The sequence below is a fragment of the Scomber japonicus genome, chromosome 4, assembly GCF_027409825.1.
Source record: "Scomber japonicus isolate fScoJap1 chromosome 4, fScoJap1.pri, whole genome shotgun sequence".
Taxonomy (NCBI): Eukaryota; Metazoa; Chordata; class Actinopteri; order Scombriformes; family Scombridae; genus Scomber; species Scomber japonicus.
The window spans coordinates 4099049-4121793 of record NC_070581.1 but is presented as its reverse complement, the minus strand read 5'-3'; the positions used below and the strand labels follow the sequence as shown (position 1 = coordinate 4121793).

The window sequence follows — 22745 nt, the reverse complement described above, 5'->3', positions numbered from 1 at the left end:
CAAACGAGGAGTGGAAATCACTTTTTCGTCAAAGTTAGAGTGGAAGCGGCAGTTAGCTAGAGTGTGAGAAGCAGTAAAAAATAACCTTCATTTTTATTTTTAACTCGAGCTCACGGCCAAACTTTAAAAAGGATACAAATCATTTTTTGTCAAAATGTAGACATAGGTGTTGGGACTCATAAAATGTGACTTTGACAGACTTGGTCTGCACAAAATTTAAACGGGGGGGGCGAGACTGGCGGCAATCCCTGTCTCGCTCCCCACTGACTGTAATGTAATCGTCTTCTTTTTTCAAAAGAGTCTCACTCTGTGTTCACACTGAGCTTACTCGCTCATTTTAAGGAATATGTGAATAAAATAAACACTGTCAGAATCTGCCGGCTTCTGTGTCTCTCACGGTGTTTTCGGTTTTTGGACAGGAGTTACGGTTTTCTCACAGTTTGCAAATGTTCGGGACCTTGTCAGAAGCCAAATTCTTCAGAATTTTGAGACATTTTTCATGGCAGATCCTGAAATCGGCGTAGCAACCGCAGGGCCTTAGCTGACCTTGGCAACCTGTTGCTGGGCAGAAACTGAGCTACTTTTTTGTGATTGGCTAAACTGAGCTACCTTTTTGGGATTGGCTAATTCTACCTGTCTGTCTGTTTTGCCAGTTAACTGAGGTAGCAGCCGAGCTAGTATTGATACTCCCTCTCTATATATACGTGTGTGTGTGTGTGTGTGTGTGTGTGTGTGTGTGTGTGTGTGTGTGTGTGTGTGTGTGTGTGTGTGTGTGTGTGTGTGTGTGTGTGTGTGTGTGTGTGTGTGTGTGTGTGTGTGTGTGTGTGTGTGTGTGTGTGAGTACACACTGTGTTGTAAAGTGCTGTAGTTAGTGCATGTTGCTACCGCCTTGTGCTCTGTGTGCTACTCTCTGCTTACATCTACTGTTACACTTGATACTGACCAGTAAGATGTACTGGTGGGGACAGTGCTGCGCTGCTGACCTCGACTCGGGATGTTGTGGATCGATGGAAGGAATACTTCAAAGATCTCCTCAGTCCTTCCGGTAAGGAAGCAGAGCCTGGGGACTCAGGTGTGGGCTCTCCTATCTCTGGGGCTGAGGTTGCCGAGGTGGTCAAAAAGCTCCTCGGTGGCAGGGCCCCGGGGGTGGATGAGATCTGCCCGAGTTCCTCAAGGCCCTGGATGTTGTGGGACTGTCATGGTTGACACGACATTGGGGGCAGTGCCTCTGGATTGGCAGACTGGGGTGGTTGTCCCTCTTTTTAAGAAGGGGGACCGGAGGGTGTGTTCCAACTATAGGGGGATCACACTCCCTAGTAAGGTCTATCTGGGGGTGCTGGAGAGGAGGGTCCGTTGGATAGTCCCTCAGATTCAGGAGGTGGTTTTCGTCCGGGTCATGGAACTGTGGACCGGCTCTACACCCTCTACAGGATCCTTGCGGGTGCATGGGAGTTAGCCCAACCAGTCCACATGTGTTTTGTGGACTTGGAGAAGGTATTCGACCGTGTCCCTCGTGGAGTCCTGTGGGGGGTTCTCCGGGAGTACGGGGTATTGGACCCCCTGATATGGGCCGTCCGTTCCCTGTCTGATCGGTGTCAGAGCTTGGTCCGAATTACCGGCATAAGTCGGACTTGTTTCCAGTGAGGGTTGGACTCCGCCAGGGCTGCCCTTTGTCACCGATCCTGTTCATAATTTTTATGGACAGGATTCCTAGGGACAGTCAGGGCGTTGAGGGGGTCCGGTTTGGACCTCAGGATTGGGTCACTGCGTTTTGCAGACAATGTGGTAGGGCTGGACGATTAATTGAATTTTAATCGCGATATCGATTTTGGCCTCCCACGATTATAAAAACACAATAATCGACATAAAACGACTATTGTTCGGCGCGGCGCACCTGTGACATAAATCCAACACCCCGTCTTTCCCAGCAAGTTCTGTGTCCCGCCCCTTATGTTAGACCCGCTGGAGGAACGGTGTGTTTCTGCACAGATGTGGGAGATTTAAAATGATAGAAAGGCCTTTGGTTGACAAGAAGAAAGGTAGGACTGGGACATCTTCAGTGCTCTTAAGTTTCATGAAACATTTGGCGTGAGATCACATAGCTATCAGGACACTGCGCTCTCCCACACGCTGCATTGATAGTCGCACACACACACACAAGCGCCCGCAGTCACTCTCTAGCGTGCGCTCTTCCTCATTCGCTCCAGACTTCGGGAGATTGTGTCTCATTTGCAGGTGTCAGGGAGCCGCTATCAATATATTCTGTGCGGTGGGATCTATCACTTCTCAGTGTGAGAAATGACAAGTGTGGCTTGACAGTGTGTGAACTGCTTGACACAGTGCACACCATGGCAACACGACCAATTTGTTTAATAAGCTCGGCATCCAGGGGAATTTTGTTTTGGTAGGTTTGGCTATTTATTTTTATTTATTGTTTTTACATATTGCTATTATTATTTCCATTTATCATATATTTTCCTTGATTTTAATTGATTTCTGGTTGTGCTGTTGAAATATATTTCAAGTTGAGTTCTGGTGGTTCAATAAATGCTTATGTTTACACATCTATGAATAATCGTGTTTTATAATCGTGATTTCAATATCGATCAAAATAATCATGATTATGATTTTTGCCATAATCGTCCAGCCCTATGATGTGGTCCTGTTGACTTCATCAGACCGTGACCTCCAACTCTCACTGGATCGGTTTCCCGCTGAGTGTGAAGCGGCCGGGATGAGAATCAGTACCTCCAAATCCGAGTCCATGGTTCTCAACCAGAAAAGGGTAGAATGCACTCTCCGGGTCGGGGATGAGATCCTGCCCCAAGTGGAGGAGTTCAAGTACCTCGGGGTCTTGTTCACGAGTGAGGGAAGGATGGAGCGTGAGATCGACAGGCGGATCGGAGCAGCGTCTGTAGTAATGCGGACTCTGCTCAGATCCGTCGTGGTGAAGAGAGAGCTGAGCAGAAAGGCAAAGTTCTCGATTTACCAGTAGATCTTTGTTCCTACCCTCACCTATAGTCATGACCTTTGGGTAGTGACCGAAAGAACAAGATCGTGGGTACAAGTAGCAGAAATGAACTTCCTCCGTAGGGTGGCTGGGCTCTCCCTTAGAGATAGAATGAGAAGCTCAGTTATCCGGAGGAAGCTCGGAGTAGACCCGCTGCTCCTCCGTGTCGAGAGGAGCCAGATGAGGTGGCTCCCTGGTGAGGTGTTGAGGGCCCGTCCCACTGGTAGGAGACCCAGAGGAAGACCCAGGACATGCCGGAGAGACCATGTCTCTTGGCTGGCCTGGGAACGCCTCGGGATCCCCCGGGAAGATCTAGACGAAGTGGCTGGGGAGAGGGAATTCTGGGCTTCTCTGCTTAGGCTGCTTCCCCTGCGACCCAATCCCGGATAAAGCGGAAGAAGACGCTTGCCACGCTCGCTCTTGCAATTATCATTTGCATTGATCCCCATCTGGTGGGACATAGGTTTTCAACTTTTGTTGTGGAAGATTCAGCTCTTTTTGTGCCTTCACTAAAGCCTTTTTTTTCTTCCAACTATAGGAAAAAGCACTGACAATCTTTTTGCACACCCTCGTTGCCCGCTCCACACGTTGATCTTTCAATGCATTTTCTGAAATACACACACACAGACACATACCAAAAGATGAGTTGTTATATTATTGAAGGTTTCACTTATACCTGAAGATTTTACAAACTATGTAAGTCAATGTAGTGTTTTTTACATTGTAAAGTTTATATTGTAACAATGTAATGTGAAGCACGTTGTGACAAAACAAACTATGTGCAAAATTACACAGAGAGCTACATCAGTGCTTTGTATTCCCAGACTTTGTTTTTTGTTCACCTGGTGGCAGTCTTGGCAAATCCTGCAGCCTTATTTGGCTTTCACGTGACCTATGTTTTTTTGTTGCAGCGCTTTGAAAATGTCACGTGATCTGATCTGTTGTTGTCACAGTATTTACTTAAAGTGTGCTGAAAGATAGCTTAAATTCAATTGTAAGTAAAGCTTCATTTATATAGCACCTTTTTAAACATAAGAAACAAAGTACTTAACATTATCATATAAAAAAGGCAGATTAAAAACACACAAGGCATCTACAACAAAATAAAAACAGAGAAAGAATATTGCAGCCAGTCACCACCCATATACCCCATTTATTATTAAATACTGTAGCATTGTGTCTATGATGCTAATGTGCACTTACCGATTGCCAGGTGCAGCCTGTGTCCAAAACATTGCTTCCGTGTCCATCCATTGAGCTCTGCAGCTTTGACGATATCAGCTCCATTGTCTGTCGTTAAGGCAACAAGGTTCTCCTCTGCGAGGTCCCATGCTGAGAGCATATTTCTCAGGCCCTGTGCGAGCATGTCTGACGTATGATCATCCGGAAAATATCCCATCTCAAGGCATCTGTTGCGCAGGTTCCATTCATTGTCAATATAGTGCAATGTAAGGCTCAAGTATGGTTCCATGGTCCTACTTGACCAGAGGTCTGACATGGCTGCAAAGTGCTTAACAGATTTTAGTTCAGCTGCTACCTTCTCACAGCATTTTTTAATACATGTTGGGCAGTTCAGTTTATGAAAATGTTTTCACGATGGCACTGTGTATCTTTTGTTGAGGATTTTGAGGAGATGTTTAAACCTTTTATGTTCCACAGTAGCTATCGGGGCCATATCTTTCACTATGTAGTATGCAATGGCGTCAGATATTTCTGTCCATCTTCTTGAATCCTTTGTATATTGTGTGGCATTTGTAAACGCCTGTGACAGTGACAGTTGCTTTGTGGAAGCACTAGCTGTAGGGTGCCTGTCAGTCTCCCTCTTTTTTTGCACTATGCACTCTTCATATTGGGTAACGTGATTGTGCTGCAAATTATTGAACAAATTGGTGGTGATACCCTGGGTCGCTGAAATGTTTTTTTTTGCAGTATTTGCACTTGACTTGCAATGTCCTTTGCACTGAACCCAAAACAGGGCCTGAAATTCATTTTTTTTAATTGGGGAGAATTCCCCCCTTAAATGCTTCATATAGGGGGGGGACTGTAGGCGGTAATAATAATAATAATAATAATAATAATAATAACTTTATTTTGTATAGCACCTTTCATGAAACCTAAGGTCGCTTCACAATAACAAGAACACAGACAAAAACACACATTTAGCCGGCAAAAGCCTGCAGGAACAAGTGCCTTTTCAACATTGATTTAAAAGAGTCCAGAGTTGGTGCTTGGCGAATGTTAGGAGGGAGCGAGTTCCACAGTGTAGGAGCTACCACACTGAAGGCCCTGCTCCCAAAGGTTTGCCTTCTGGTGCGGGAGATGGACAGGAGGCCCAAGTCGGCGGAGCGCAGGTCCCATGAAGGGTGGTAAACATGGAGGAGGTCCATTAAGTACTGGGGTGCTACGGCATGAAGAGATTTATAGGTGAGAAGAAGAAGTTTAAAAGTGATGCGGAACTTAATTGGAAGCCAGTGCAGCTGTTTGAGTGTGGGGGTGATGTGCTGCCAGGGTTTAGTTCGAGTGAGAACCCTGGCAGCTGAGTTTTGGACATGTTGGAGCCTGTCCAGCATTTTATTGGGGACCCCATACAAGATGGCATTACAATAGTCCAGACGTCAGGTGATGAATGCATGTATGAAAGTCTCAGCAACTGAGTCAGAGAGTGAAGGACGGAGTCTGGAAATGTTCCTTAGGTGGAAGAAGGCGGATTTGGTGACAGATTTAATGTGTGTGTCATATGAAAGTGTGGAGTCCAAAATAACACCCAGATTGCGCACTTCTGAGGACAGCGAGATGCTGGAGCCATCAACTTGGAGGACGAGATCACCTACTTTGTGGAGCAGATTCTTGGGAGCGACAACCAGTGTTGGGAAAGTTCACGTTCTACATGAACTAGTTCAGTTCATAGTTCACACATTTTAAAATGAACTAGTTCAGTTCATAGTTCATAATTCCAAATTATGAACTAAGTTCACAGCTCCAAAAAATGAACTAGTTCAGTTCTTTTTTTCAATACGTTGCGAACTATACTCTTTTAAAATTGTTGCCACAGCCAGCAATTATTTCATTAGTTTAACACTGAAACTATGTGTCAGATTTCATCCAGTTTTGAATCCTTATCCAACCAGGATTTACATTAGCATCGAAGGGCCTTCCCCCATTGTTGTTTAAACTCCATTCAGTCCACACTTGTAGCAGTTGCAGCTTTCACCCCAACATTATATTCTCAAAAACATGAGGAAAAACTAGCTTGAATGTCCTTTTTAATAAGAAATTATAAAACAAACAGGACAGTAGTTTGTAAGGTGCAATGATAATTTCAAATTCCATAGCAGAACATTACAAAATAGTAATACTGGAATTCTGGAAAGAAAATTACAAACCCTCAAGACCATTCTACTGACTAGAAACTGAGGTAGGAACCAGGCTGAGGTAGTTGAAGTTCAATGTTGAATTTCGAAGTGCAACATTCAAAGTGCAAAACATGTCAACGTTATTAAGTCACTTTTCAATTGTTTGGATTGTTTGCCCAATAGTAAAAAAAATATATATTAATAATTTAAAAGAGTCAGTCAGAGTCCAAGACCATGGAAAGTGCTTCTACTTTCTGTCCAGTGAGTGTGAGTGAGTGAAAATACCTTAACTCAATGAATATCTGTCACTGGTTACAGTTCACAAAATACAACAAAAATAATAACAAGAACACAAAAGTGTGCAGGGCTAAGGACAGAATTATTTTCTCTTATCTGAATGAAGATCCTCTCATTGGTCACAGTGGTCGCTCCCTGGTGGATCTGCTGTTTTTGGCTTCCTATAATCATTCCATCATACTCATATCCATTAGCAATACACAGCACTACCAGGCCTACAGCCCAATAAACTGATCATAACAATATTTATTGTACCTTCACATCTTTTTGTTGGCATTCAAGATCAGCTGCTTCTCAAAGTTGGCATCTCCCAGCCGATTTCTCCTGGGTCTGAATGAGATAATGACAAATTTTAACATCATGATTATGGCAAAATGTAACAGTAATAACGTAATTGTGCACTGAGACAATAACTGAACTAATTTGACCACATGTTTATACTAAAATCAGAATTAGAATGATTATCACCTTGCACTAAGATTACTGTACTTATTACCAAAGAATATAATTACAATAACAGTTTATTCCTACCTGAATATTTGACCACCGATGCTGAAAAGCCTTTCAACTGGAGCACTTGAGGGCAGGGCAGTGTTGTGTTTTATGAACAGCCTTCTGAGCTTTGAAAACTGCATGTATTCATCAAACCCATCTGTGGTTGGGGCATCCAGATAGGCGTCCACTTCAGATTTTTGATGAACCTGAGTGTTGCTGTTAAATCTGAAGAATGACGCTGCAGGATCTTTCTTGCCACTTCTATCACTGGACTGGGCTTGACCAGAGTCGTTTGCAGCTGAGTCATCAGAGATGAGTGTTTGTTTGAAATTCTCTTTTCAGCATCAATCTGTACTGCATACGTTTCTCCTCATCTTAGACCCAGTCTAGCTTGAATCTTGGCACCAACATAGCGGAGAGTATATGTTCCCTCTTCTCCAGTAGACCTGCCAGCCTTGTGGCCATTGACTCCAAGATACTCTTTATGAGAGGTCGGCATGTAATGAGACCCTCTGCTGCAGTGGGCTTTCTGCTCTCTTCCAACAAGTCATTCATATGACATTGCAGCTGTACAATGGTTGGAGCCAGATAGCCAAGAAAGATGTTCTTCTCTGCTTGGAGGATATTTAGTGCAAGTGCCAAAGGCCTCATCACATCCACAAACATTCAACTTCCTGTGGAGAGAATCTGCGAAAGCCAAAATCGTCACTCACAGTGTGCAAAAGGAGCTCATCATGCAAGGGAGTAGCATCATTTTCAGGGGTGACCTCAGCCATGTTAATTTCTGCCTTGGTAGTTAGTTTTGCTATGCGAGACAGCCGCTCCATCGCAAGAAAGACTGTGTTCCATCTTGTGTCATTTGTCACAACAAAGCCAATTCCAAGCTTTTCCTCCACAGTATCAGAAGCCTTTGTACTTCGCTTAACCAGATTCCACAGTGCAGATGCTTTCCCAAAAACAGCCCTCGACACAGTTCTGTAACGTTTTTCACTAACCTTTTCTGTGTCTTTGGCCACCAGGTTCAATGTATGTGCCATGCACCGTCTGTGAGGAGGGAGAGAGGGATGAACCAGATCCAAGAGCGGCTCAGGCTCCATATCATCCTCATCTGAGCTCTCACTGGCCGCAGCAAAGGCTGGCACTGGTGCATCCTCATCTTCACTTTCAACTGTCTCTGTCTCTGGCACATCATCATCAATAGCAACATCCATCGCAAAACAGTTGAATGCCTTGACAAAATTAGCAGCATTGTCAGTCACTGTACAAACAACCTTGTTGTGGATTTTGAACTCTTTGTTGACATCTGACAACAATTTTGCCAACACATCGTGTGTGCGCTCCTTTAATTCGCCGGCATGCCAGTACTGCAGAGTGTCTGTTGGAAACATCTGTTTTGTTTAGCCAGTGGACGGTGATTCCCATAAATGCCTTGTTCACAGCAGACCAGCAATCTGCTGTTGTGCACACGACATCAATAGCAGACAGTTCAGTCTTAAGTTCACACATGTTTTCTTTATATTTCTTGTTTAACAGTGTCTGTACTTTTTTTTCTCGATGGCACTTGTTTGGATGGATGCAACCCCTTAATTAAGTTTATGAAAGCTGGGCTTTCTACTTTTCTCAAAGGTTGTAAGTCTCCGACAATGTACTGGACCACCAAATTGTCCACCTGCGGCTGGGAGATGACAACGAACCCGCTGCTGTATGCAGTTAATGGCATTTGGGTCGAGGATCTGTCTTGGTCTTTTAACTTTTTACTTGTTGCTTGCACATACCTTGAAAGGCTACCCAGGTGCTTCAGTTCTATGTGCCGTTTTAGATTAGCAAACGATGTAACTGAAGTTCGGATTTTATTTTTCAAAGCCGGTGGGCAGAGTTTGCACATAAACGTCAGATTGTTCCCTTCCTTGTCGATTTTATCATAAAAATCGCTAAGATATGATACCTTCTTCTGTCGCCTCCATGCTGTTTTTTGTTTTGTTTTGATGATGTCAGTGCGACACTGGCTGCCGTTGCCTTTGGTTGCCAGATCCACTCAAGTTGAGCTCTACTCAACTGTGGCGCTCTCGCACTTGTTAGAATCTGGCACAGACAAAGAAGCACACGCAACGGTTGGGCAACACTTTAGTGCGGTGTGTTTTTTGCCTGAACCTTATTGAACGAAATTAAAAAAGAGTGAACGTGACGTTCACAGACACCAGAATGAACGCGTTCATAGTATCGTTCATCAGGCAGAAATACCGTTCGTTCGTTCAAGTTCACCAAAATTATGAACGAGTTCATGAACTTTCGTTCAATGAACGCGTTCATGCACAACACTGGCGACAACCATGAGTTCTGTTTTCTGACTGTTGAGTTTGAGCAGGTTGGTGGTCATCCAGACTTTTATGTCATGCAGGCAGTTGATGAGGGATTGCGGAGGGAGCTGGGTGGAAGGTGATATGTTGAGATAGAGTTGGGTATCGTCAGCGTAGCAATGGAAATTCAATGATCTGGCCGAGCGGGAGCATGTAGATGGTAAAGAGGAGGGGACCAAGTACGGAACCTTGTGGCACACCATGGTTAACTGGGGCAGGGTGGGAGCTGGATCCATTAAAGGTGACAAACTGTTTTCTGTTGAATAAGTAGGAAGTGAACCAGGATAGAGCAGTACCAGTGAGTCCAAGGTGAATAGAAAGGCGGTGAGCAGGATTGAGTGGGACACCGTATCGAAAGCGGCTGTCAGGTCCAGCAGAACCAGTATGCTGATGCAGCCAGAATCATGAGAATGGTCAGAATGGTCTGTGCTGTGGTGGACCCTGTAGGCTGATTGAAAGGTTTCACACAGGTCATTATCGGACAGATGTTGATGGAGCTGGGCAGCAACCGCTTTTTCAAGGATCTTGCTGATAAAAGGCAGGTTGGAGGTTGGCCGATAGTTGCTGAGGTCCACAGGGTCCAATCCCACCTTCTTAAGGATGGGAGTAACAGAGGCAGTTTTAAGACTGATGGGTACAGAACCAGATAGAATTACGGTGGCCCTGAAGTGTAAATCACAACAGCAAATCGCAAAATTTTCTGTGTACAACATCTTAATTTTTCAACAAATTAAACAAAAATTGTTGGCACTCTTACCTTTGCACATTTTTTTTTTTTTTTTTTTTTTTTAAATCGGTAACTTTGTCTGAGTTATCGGTTCCGGCAAACCGAGTGGGCAGCTACGCTCGGGGTCCGACATGTATGACGTCATTGCAGTTATTGTCCAATGACACGCCTCGAAATTTCCTGGGGTTTAACTTTTTTTTCTTTGTTTGCCGGTTACCATGGATCTGCTGCTGTCAAATCGGAGTACAGTACATCAACACTTCACACACATATTGCTAATATAACACGGATTTGCTGTTGTGATTTGCACTTCAGGGCCATCGTATAGAACGGCTGCATTGACGATGTTCACAATGGAAGGGCAGACAGAAGATAGGGAGGCCTTGACCAAAGCAGTGGGCATGGGCTACCATGTCCTATACTTACTGCAGATTGTATTTTGTCATTTTCCTTCAATTTAAGGTATTCTCTGAACTATATTATAGTAATTAGTTATTTAGTAAATACTTAAGTAGTTTTATTCTCTGAACTACAGTCACCTGCAACTTCATTAGGAACACATGTGCAATATAATCAATCCAATATAACAGCTCTGCTACAAAATTCTGCTTTCTTTTCTTTTTTTTTAAGTTTATACAGTTATACAGTTTTTGTTGACATTGTCAAAAAAGTGATAATTCTACTTTGTTTATTACTGAGGTTGTTCTAAGTGGTGGTGGTGTGCTTGGGTGCATTACATTGAATGGTGTTCTTAATATTTTGCCCTCATGTATGTTAATGGAGTGGACAAAATATTAGGAACACCATTCAATATAATTCACCCTAATACACCACAATCACTCAATAATAAACAAAGCAGAATTTTCACCTTCTTGTCAAAAAATGTATTTAAGCTTCATAAATGTAGAATTTATAGCAGAGCTGCTGTATAGGATTAAATTAGATTGCACAGGTTAAGACATTGAGTCTATTTTATATAGTTAACTTATTCTCTGAACTACTTTTTTTTTTTTTAACAATGTTTATTGAAATTTTTCAAAACAATAACAAGTACGACAACAACAAAAAACCTAAACAAAACCAACAACAATGTAATGAAGTCATCCTAATTAAGCATCATACCTCTCCCACTAAAGTCGAGTTAATTAGTTGGACTGTATGAACTGGTGCGGAGATGGATATTCGCTTAGGTGCATCGGTCAGAATGCATTTGACAGGATCCCAGTATTCTTTTATGGCACTTTATTCAGTCGAATTGGAGGCACGGCAAAGCACAGAGCTCTTATTCACAACAGGGCTTAGTTGACTAAACTTGTGATAATGTGGTTCTGAAAAGGGAAATAAAAACCAAAGTTCAGACATACGTTACCTTGGTAAATCATATTTACATCCAAACTAACATATTAAATAAATTGGTCACCTAACCTTACTATCAACAAATTAAACCTTACAAAGGCTGCCATCATTAAACAGAAAACATCAGTGTAAGAATCAAACACAATAGGCAGCAATAGGCAGCTAGTTACACTACTGCATATTAGACAAACGTTAGTCCACTTCCCACTGCCTCTGTATCCTGTTACATGGGTACACACTGCCCTCTGTTGGTCAAATGCTGCTACAGACTTTAAATGACCTCCTTTCAATTAAACAATAAACTTCTTAAATTACTCAAACTAGCAATGAAACACAACACAATATCGAACTATACAGACTAATAATAACTTCTATAGTAGGAATTTAGTAACATTGTCTGCATTTAAATCTCCTCAAACCGCATGGGTTAGCAAAGGGAAATGTAGCATACAAGTGCCTAATGCTGATATGAAACAGTAAAACAAAGCACATGTCACCAGCCAAATTATAAAGAAGAATCATTTTCCCACACTTACATTATCATGGACGCACATCTACACAAATAAAGTCCACACAGGTTAGTTAGGCAACTTGCACTCTGTCCATTAGGCTTGCATTACTTCTTATGAAAAACTCCCAGAATTCTCTGGGGCTGTGATGTCATAGCAGTCATAGCAGCTTATCATACAGCTCCATTCACAATCTCTTGGCCTTTTTTACAGCCGCCCCTAAATATGCCATAGGCATATTTGCTCCAAAAAGGCCAGATGTCTAATCGTCACTAGTGTCAGGTATCTCTGGCAGTGGTACAAGCTGTGCGACTGGTCGTGTATAGAGACGGTCCTTAACTCGAATCTCTGATGATCGCACCATACTGTCCTTTCCCGGGAACACTCTGGTGACCTGGCCGATGGGCCAGAAAGATCGTGGGACTTGTGGATCAATCATCATCACCACTTGGCCAACTGCTAGGGGGGCTGTTACCCGATGCCACTTTTGTCGGGGTTGTAAATTGGGCAGGTAGTCCCGTACAAAACGTGACCAGAAATGGTCAGCCAGGACCTGACTGTATCTCCAGTGGCGCTTGCTTAGCTGATCCGATGCAGGGTAAATAACCTGAGGAAGTGCACTGTCCCGCCGCCCCATTAACAGGAGATTTGGGGTTATTGGATCCGGGTCAGCTAAGTTGGAGGACACATAACCCAATGGTTTCCCATTCAGAATGCCCTCTACCTCAATAAGCACAGTTCTGAGCTCTTCTTCTGTGACTGTTTGTGTGCCGATGACTTTGTAGAGCGCCGACTTGACTGAACGGATTTCTCTTTCCCTGGCGCCACCAAAGTGCGATGCAGCTGGCGGGTTGAAGTGGAAATAGATCTGGTGTTTGGCCAGCTGGTCTTGCAGGTCCTGGCTCAAGTTGGCAAAGGTTTGCCTCAACTCTTTTTCCCCAGCCTTGAAGTTAGTACCCTGATCGGAGTACAATTCTGCAGGGGTTCCTCTGCGGGCAATAAACCTCCTCAGTGCCATGAGAAACGAGTCAACATTGATGCTTGTCAAGACATCTAGGTGCACGCTCCGTGTTGTAAGGCATTTAAAGACAATTCCCCATCTCTTCTCATTGCGTCTGCCAATTTTGATGAGGAATGGTCCAAAGCAATCCATTCCTGTGGAATGGAATGGTGGCTTTGATAGTCTGAGCCTGGCAGGCGGTAAATCAGACATTTTTGGAACTGCTGGTTTCGCCTTCCGTCTTTGGCACTCGAAGCAGTGGTGCTGGTGTTTCCTTATTGCTTCCCTAGCACGCAAAATCCAGAATGAGCGACGTAGCTCTCCAAATACTCTTTCTGAGCCCGGATGACAGAGTTTAGAGTCATAATCTTGGATCAAAAGCTTGGCGATTGGGTGATTAGGATGGAGAACTACTGGATGGACAGTAGGCTCCGGAAGTCCTTCAGCTCGTCTTAGCCGACCTCCAACTCTAATCAGTTCTGTGATCGGATCAAGCTCAGGAGCTAAGGTGAGAATGTGGCTACTCTTTGGCACAGGTTTCCCAGCTTTGAGTAGGTGATATTCATCCCCAAAACTGTCTTGTTGGGCCTTACGGAGTAGGAGCATTTCTGCATCGCGATAGCAGGCAGCAGAGGGTTTACCATCTCCACCAGCCGCCCTGTGCAATCCCTGTGCTGTAGCATCCAACAACTCACTCCAGGTGTTGAACTGAGCTGCATTTGGCACAGATGGACTCGTGTCAACGGTGGTGATACCACAGGTAACTGATTTCTTCAGCTCAATAGTATCGTCGGAGGGACAGGAAGCTGGTTTGACTGGCCAGTCTTTGGGGTACCGCATCAGGAATTCAGGGCCCTGACTCCATCGGTTAGGCTGTGCCAATTCTGCTAGGGTTTTCCCTCTGGTGAGGTCATCAGCAGGGTTGCAGGCCGAATCCACATACCGCCAGGCTTGGAGGTCTGTCAGTTCCTGGACTTCGGTGACTCTTGTCCCTACAAAGACCTTGAATCGGCATGACTCTGACTGGAGCCAGTTCAGTACGGTCAGTGAGTCGGTCCAGTATACAATCTCCCTGATGGGTATAGTAAGCTCGTTGCTAATTAGCTTAGCAAGCTGTGCACCAGTGACTGCAGCGCAGAGCTCTAGTCTCGGGATTGACTGCTGTTTCTTGGGTGCAACTCGGGATCTGGCCATGATGACAGTAACTTGGACGTTGGCTTGTGTGTCCTCAGACCGCAGATAGGCCACTGAGCCATAGGCCTTTTCTGAGGCATCACAGAAAACATGGATATCTCTGTTGACACCTTCTTTATCCATGTCAGCGGTGCTGTAACATCTGGGCATGGAAATCAGCTGCAAATCTGAAAGCTCGTTTTGCCAAGTATTCCAGTCCCTGAGAATGTCCTCTGGGAAGAGTGGGTCATCCCATTCACGTTTCTTGTCCCACAGCCTCTGCACCAACAGCTTTGCACGGGTTGTGAATGGCAGTATAAATCCGAGGGGGTCATACTGTGATGCCAGGACTCCGTACACATTGCGGAGAGTAGGTGTACCATAGTCAACTGGACGGTGCTTGAACCCAAGGATATCATCTGAGCACTGCCACCCAAGGTTGATTCTTGGGGGTCTGCATGGTCTGGGCCTAGCCACAGCTCAATGCTGTCAGATCTCGCCCACTGGCGTATTTCGAATCCACCAGCTGCCAACAGATCCCTCAGGATGATGACCAGTTGTTTTGCTTCCTCTTTGGTGGGTAAACTCTGGAGGCAGTTGTCGACGTAAAAACATCTCTCTACAGAGAACCGTACGTTGTCCCCAGGTTGGCTGTGGTCAAAAACATGATTTTGGAGGGCGAATGTGGCGCAGCATGGGCTACATGTAGCACCAAATGGGAGCACCCGCCACTCATAGATCTCAGGTGCTGCAGCTGCATTCGCTCCCCGCCACACGAATCTCAGGAGGGATCTGTCCTCAGGGAGGAGACGAACCTGATGGAACATCCCCTTTATATCACCACTGATGGCGAAGGCATGTTCTCGAAACCGAAGGAGTACTCCTATGAGTGTTGATCCCAGGACTGGTCCCGGCAGCAAAGACGCATTCAGATTGAGCCCCTTGTGTTGGAAGGAGCAATTGAACACGATGCGGTGTTTCCTGTTGTGCTCTACCAGGTGGTGAGGTATATACCATGATTGGTCCTCTCGTGATGCCTCCTCTTACTGGAGCTTCACCACAGATCCTGCATCCACCAACTTCTGGAACTCTGCATTATAGATAGCGGCTTTGGCTGTGTCTCTGGACAGGCGTCTCTCTCTCTCTGTGTTTCTTAAGAGGGGCATAACAGCCTCCTTTCCCATTTCAAATTGGGGCATATCCTTCTTCCGCAACAAGGGTGTTGCGTAGCGATGAACTCCGTTCACCTCGACACGAACAGTGTTGGCCTCTAGCATGTGAATGGCTGCTTGATCCTCCCTAGACCTTGTCACCAGCTTCTCGTTGCGTTATGGCATGGTATCTAGCTGCCATAGTCTTTCAACATCTCGGCGCAGCTGGGCAGCGAGTGGATCAACTGATGTGAACAGACACTGCTGAGGTGGGACAAGTTGTTCAACTAACCTTGTGGGGCCCTGCAGAACCCAACCAAGCCTGGTTTTTATAGCAGCTGGCCCTCCAGGCGGTCCCAGGCGTACTGGCGCAGTCGGTGTCACAAGGTGAGGGTGGTCTGCTCCTATGAGCAGTAAGGGGCTGACATGCTCGAAGGACTGGGATAGGGACATGTTGCAGGTATTTATACCGTTTCTGCAAGGCTACCATAGGGTAGGAGTGGTCAGCCAGCCCCAGGGTCTGAGCAGTGAAGGCTTTGTTGATCTGAAAGCTTCTACTGGGCCAGGCTGCAGATGAGATACGGAATTAAACAGTGGCTCCCCGCACAGTCTGAACATCCTGCCTTATGGTTCTCAAAGCCAAATCCTCCGGTGTTCCTTGCAGTCCGAGTTCATTGGCAGCTGCAGACAACAGGATAGTGCGTTCTGACCCGTCGTCTAGAACGACGTAGGTATCCAGTGTATTTTTACCGTGGCGCAGTAGGACTCTAACCACCTTCAACAGGACGCGGTTACTGTCTCCCGGCCGGTCTAGGTACAGGACTCCAGGCAGGGAGCTAACAAGGCAGGTGCCTTGGTTAGATTGTTTACTGTTCACATCATGGAGTATTTGAAGGTGTCTACCTTGGTAGGTGTTGCAACGCTTTTTTAAGGTACACTGAACCGCTTGGTGGGACCTTCCACATTTCCAGCATTTCTTGTTTTCCTGGATCCACTTAGTTTTCTGCTCAGTAGAGAAGTTCTGAAATTGCACACACTTGCTCAAGTAGTGCTCCTCATTGTCACAGAAAGGGCAATATGCTTTGAACCTCTGGTTGTCCTTTACGGTCTGTGATTGGGTTGTTTTCCTTTGATGGGCACTAGGTGGCCCCCCTGCACCATGCAGTATGGTAGTAGACTTTGGAGCCATCCTCATCTCCTTTCTCCTATCAGGTCTGTAGCTCTGACGGTCCCTGGTGCCTGTAGTCATCATTCCTTCTTCGCCTTGACACCAGGACTCATATTGAAGCCAATCTGAAAAGTCAATGAGGGTGTATATCGCACCTGGTTTATGGAACATTTGGCGGCGGAATGACGATCTCAGCTCAGGTGGCAATTTGCTGAGCAGGCGGGAGACGTGTGATCCACACCTGAGCTCGGCGTCTCCATCAGTTCCGAGGGTCTTGAGCATTCCAACCAGGGCTCGGACTTGAAGTGCCAATCTCTCAAAAGCTTCAAAGTCACCTCTTCGGATATCAGGAGCGTTCATCACAGTATCTATCTTGTTAAGTGCAAGCTGGTGAGGCTGGCCGAATTTTTCATTTAGGACAGCCATGGTGTCAGTATAGGGGATTGGGGAGTTCAAGTAAGCATCAGCAACAAGACGGGCCTCCTCCAGCCTTAGGTGGTCTACTAGGGCTGTGGTCAAAAAATCAATCCGCAATCCGATATCGATTCACGCTGAAAAAGCACGATATCGATCCAAAAATGTCTGGATCGATCTTTTCCAGGTGACTAAAGGCACTATTTTCTTTGACGCGCAAGGCGCACTATAAAAAGCGAGTGCCGGCTAACGAAACCGAAACTTAAGATAGCGAGATGGCTGAAGCGGCACCACTAAAATCACCTTCTGGAATGAAGGCTGATGTTTGGCAACACTAGCCTGTCTATGCATACTGTATCTTTACCTATTATATACATAAAAACATTAAAAGCGGAGAAAACGGTTCCCTTTCCCTCCGTCCAAAATGCTGCCATTACGATCAGCTGATAGTCAGCTGACATGACCGACTGGCCTCTCTCTCTCTCTCTCTCTCTCTCTCTCTCTCTCTCTTTCTCTCTCTCTCTCTCACACGGCACCACTAAAATCACCTTCTGGAATGAAGGCTGATGTTTGGCAACACTAGCCTGTCTATGCATACGGTATCTTTACCTATTAAATACATAAAAACATGAAACGGAGAAAACGGTTCCCTTTCCCTCCGTCCAAAATGCTGCCATTACGATCAGCTGATAGTCAGCTGATCGTAATGGCGGCATTTTGGCGTTTTATTTTTTTTTCAATCAAGCCATCTGTTACATGAACAACCTGTAAATGGCATTTCACAAGTATCTGGTTGTCAAAGACTGGGTACAGGGGGTTCTTGTAGTTTTCCAATATAGAGGGCCACTTAATTTTAATTTATTTATATTTTATTTGGTCATTGTTGTTTAGTTCTGGTCATTGTTTTAATGCCATGGATATGTTACTGAAATTTCAAATAATACTTGGATTTTTGTCTAAAATAAATACTTGATTCTTGACTCTTCTCTCTCTGTGTCCCTCTTACACGTACACAATCACAAACACATGGAGCACATGGGACAGTATTTATTTGCATTATGTCTGTAAATAGATTGATATCGAATCGAATCGGATCGAATCGTGGATCGAATCGGATCGTGACCTTACGAATCGGAATCGGATCGATCCAGGAAATTCTTGTTCTCAAGGGCAATTTTCAGTCGTGAGAATTCACTGGGGTCCTTATGAATGAAGTATGGTATCGATGGACTGGGCCCACGATATGAAGTCTCCATGACTGTGGCTCTTTCAGCTGGTACGTCAGCTATGTGAGACACAGGAAGTTGAGTCTGGTAATGAATCGCTGGTGGGTCAGAGATCTGTGGAGGTCTAAATGTCATCCCTTGTTGTGGGTGATAGCTTGGATAGTTAGGAGGTGGAGCTTGTGTATTACTAGGATCTGGTTTTATACACATACTGTCCCGTAGCATTCTGTGTGGCACGAGGGACCTGCTTCCTGGGTGCTGCAATGGGAACATCAAGACGGCTTGTATTCATAGCTGACAGGCGATGGGAAGCTGTGTGAATGGGAAACTCATAGGCTCGGCCTTGCTTGATGTTGTCTCTGCTTAGGTCAGGGAGGTTTACTGGCTCATACTGACTTGGTAGTGATGCATACTGATGCATATGGCTTCTGGATGGAGGCTGGGTGTGAGCAGTCAGTTGTCCTGTTGCATCCTGACTAAGCTGCAGCTCATTCATTCTGTCTATGAAAGCCCTGATTCTCGTTGGGGACCTCGTCTGACTTCTGATGAAATCAGGCTCTCTGTTCAGTTCGGGCTGGCCACTATATCCTTTAATGATCGGATTGCCCTTCATGCTGCATGACCTTGTTGGAGATGGTTGAGTGTACTTTGTACGTGGTGCTGGAACTGGAGAGACTTTTGTTGAACATCTGTAGATTGATCGTGGTGATGGCACGGGAGGGACTAATCTCAGCTGCTGAGCAGGTGGAGACTCTGGGACTGATCTCAGTGTCTGATAGCTGGTAGGAGCATGAGGGTCTAAATAGTGTGGTGCCACTGAAGCCTCTGTGTAGTCCTCATATAGCTCCTGCTGCTTATTCCCAGGAGAATAGAACTCCCTGGATGGATTGTTTTCACATTCTTCATTAGTCACGGCACTACGGGTTACATATGAGTCCTCTGAGTCTGTCTCATGACTATCATCTACCTGAGAAGTTCCTACTCTTTGCCTTAGATCCTCTCTCAGCTGTCGCAGAAACTGGTCTCCATATGTTTCCTGCATCGCTTTTAGCTCCTTGTAGTACATGGTCAGCTCGTTAGGCTCATTTGGTGGGCTTCTCCCACCTTCGTCAGAAGAGTGGCCTGACTGGGGTGCTCTAAGGGTTGTCATCTCGGCAATACCCTCCTGGCTTGACTGATCATCCACTTGATGCCCTCGTGCCTGCTGTACTTTGTGAGAAGGGTGACTGTGGTGCCTGTGATGGCCAAGGAGGCTGACCTGTATTCCAGTCCTCAAGATAACCTGGCAATCTGGTCTGGCGAGTGAAGCGTTCTGACTGACACTCTGTCTCTATCTTGGAATATTTAGGATCCATATCGACAAAGTAAATATCCAATCCGGCTCGAAGGACCTCAATAAAGTGGAGTTAATTAGTTGGACTGTATGAACTGGTGCGGAGATGGATATTCGCTTAGGTGCATCGGTCAGAATGCATTTGACAGGATCCCAGTATTCTTTTATGGCACTTTATTCAGTCGAATTGGAGGCACGGCAAAGCACAGAGCTCTTATTCACAACAGGGCTTAGTTGACTAAACTTGTGATAATGTGGTTCTGAAAAGGGAAATAAAAACCAAAGTTCAGACATACGTTACCTTGGTAAATCATATTTACATCCAAACTAACATATTAAATAAATTGGTCACCTAACCTTACTATCAACAAATTAAACCTTACAAAGGCTGCCATCATTAAACAGAAAACATCAGTGTAAGAATCAAACAAAATAGGCAGCAATAGGCAGCTAGTTACACTACTGTATATTAGACAAGCGTGATTTCCCGCATTATAAGTGTTGGGCTTGCGGGAATCAATTAAATTGTGCGCAATACCCGCAATCCCGTGCTGAAATTCAGGCCCTGCAAAATGTGTCCAAACAACGGACACGGCATTCTGTTCCGGTACAAGTTGCTCGAGTTGATTTGTTGGCTTGGTGTTTGTGCTCCTCGCCTCCATGTCGACAGCATCAGCTTCGCTCATGGCTCTGCTGCTTTGAGTGAACACAGACTAGATGGATAGGGCGGAGTCACGTGACTTAAACAGCGTAGTTTTTTTTTTTTTTTTTTTTTTCCTCAAGGGGACAGCACAGGGAAAGTAATAACCGAAATAACCGACATGAGTAAGATTATGTCGGCTAGAGGGTCTAAATGTCGGTTTTGGTATATTTTCGGTCAATTGCCCAGCCCTAATAGCTTAGCTTGGCATGACAAAAGGGGGTATGCCCCCTCATGCTCCCTCCACCAGTTGAGTGGATTGGTGGATAGTAGCAGTGGTTTTACCTCTTTGTACCTCATCACCTCATCTAATGCGTTGTCATTTGTGGTTCTGGACACTGCTACTGGAGTATATGTGTTCCTCAGGAGATTAGCCAGAGCACAAGAGTCCCTTGCTTTCTTTGATGGGGGTTGAGGGTCATCAGCTCAGCTGGCTCTGCCTGCTGCCCCATCACCTCACCTGCGTCACTGTCTGCTGCATTTATTGGTCCACTCTGCTGAAAAACTAAATGAATCGCATTAATAAAGAATAGCTTTATAATTTTATAGTTAGTTTCAAATCCAGTGTTTAATGGAAGCAAAATTATTTTTTTTAAATGTGCCAGTGCTCAAATAATTCCAGACTTGACTACATTCTATTAGACAACACTACCCAAATATTCTGTGCACACAGTCTGGATCTTAATTCAATATACATTTGTAATTGCAGGGCTTTTCTCAGTTGCCAATGCCTTAGTGTTAAGCCCAGCTCGTTTGAAGCATAACAAAGCAGGGAGGACCACACGGTAAGAGCTCAAGTTAATAATTAGTAATTTAACAAATGTAATCAAACAAGAGTTTTAAAGTAAAAAATAACATGAACCAAGGCCACTTTTTAACAGAATCAAAAAACAAAACCAAAAATGAAGTACCTGAAGGGCACCAGCCTTCCCGGTGGACCAGAGAGTGAGAGACAGACGTCTTGGAATTCCCTGGTTTAAAAAGGCTCCCAACAGGTGACCTCAATCCCTTGACGAGGAGGGAGGGACCAGACCATCTAGGGAAGAGAGAAAACAAGAGAGTAGAAGGCAAGGCAGAGTATCCCCTTTACTATGGAGGCCTAGGGCCATCACCCCCACCCCTTCATGCAGGAGAACAGCCCCAGCACCGATGTTGCTTTCATCCACCTGTATCTTAAAAGGTCTGTCAAACACTGGAGCTGTAAGGACAGGAGCAGAAGAAATCAGTTTCTTCACACCATTGAAAGTCACTTGACAGTAGGGAGACCAAGATAAATGGAGTATTTTTTCTCAAGAGGTTCGTCAATGGAGCCACCGCAATGGAAAAATTGTGGCAAAAACTGCAGTAATATCCTACCAGCCCTAGGAACTGCATCAGTTCCTTTTTGGATGTTGGTGCAGGATATTTAGAGATAGCCTCCACCTTAGCCTGCACAGGGCGAACTACCCCCTGGCCTACCACCTTACCCAGATATGTCACTGTTGCTTTTGCAAATTCACACTTTGTCAAATTTGCTTCAACCAACCTGTCAAACACTGCCCGCAAACATGGAACATGGGCCTCCCAGGTGTCACTGAACACCACCACATCATCCAAATATGCTGCACACCGACAGACCAGCCACCAGGCGCTGAAATGTTGCTGGGACATTTTTCAGCCCAAAAGGCATTACAGAATATGAGAACAACCCCCAGGGTGTGATGAACGATGACATTTCCTTGGCCCTAGCTGTCAATGGCACCTGCCAATACCCCTTCAAAAGGTCCAGCTTGGTCACAAATTTTGCACCCCCCACCTGATTGATGCAGTCCCCCATACGAGGCAGGATAGACATCAGGTTTTGTGACAGCATTTACCTTTCTGAAATCTGTGCAAAATCTGTCAGACCCATCTGCCTTATCTGCCAACAGACATGGAGAAGCCCAGCTGGAGCATGCTGGTTCAGCTATTCCATGTTCTAACATGTACTCTACCTCCTTCTCCATCTGCTGACGCTTCCCTACAGGCATCCGGTAAGGACGAGCCTCCCCCACTTCTATGTCATGCTCAATCAGGTTGGTAACTGAGGGAGTATCTGAGAAGAGAGACAAGTGAGAATGCAACAACTGCACCACATCTAACTGCTGAGTACCTGACAAATAACTCAACTGACTGTTCAAGCAGTTCAAATATGCAGAATTGTTGAGTCTCCCTGTAAGAATAGGCTCAGATGGAACATCAAAATCCTCTGAAGACACCACTCCAGATGTGGCTACTGGCCTCACAGACCCCAATTTGTGACTGCAGAGACAAGGCAAGATCCCCTTTTCCAAGATGGAGTGAGACAAATGGTAAGATTTCAATAAATTCACATGACCCCACTGCACCACTTCTGTCTGGTGTGTATACCAAATAGTCCCTGTCTGACATACGGCTTTTCACTGTGTAAGGCCCACTAAACCTTGCCTGGAATGGGGAACCAACCACAGGCAACAAA

At 45.2% G+C, this 22745-nt stretch overlaps 1 protein-coding gene across 5 annotated transcripts in view; it reads left to right on the top strand.

Moving 5' to 3' along the window:
- LOC128357919 (protein-serine O-palmitoleoyltransferase porcupine-like) overlaps window positions 1–22745 on the top strand; it is an 83888-nt gene that overhangs the window by 10135 nt on the left and 51008 nt on the right. Inside the window, exon 1 of one of the 5 annotated variants that reach the window (XM_053318343.1) lies at window positions 22396–22599. The exons of the other annotated variants lie outside the window; for them this stretch is intronic. Within the exon in view, the coding sequence (XP_053174318.1) occupies window positions 22479–22599 (121 nt within the window). The 5' untranslated portion in view covers window positions 22396–22478. Of the gene's footprint in view, window positions 1–22395; window positions 22600–22745 lie in introns of those variants that run through there. 5 annotated transcript variants of the gene reach the window in all.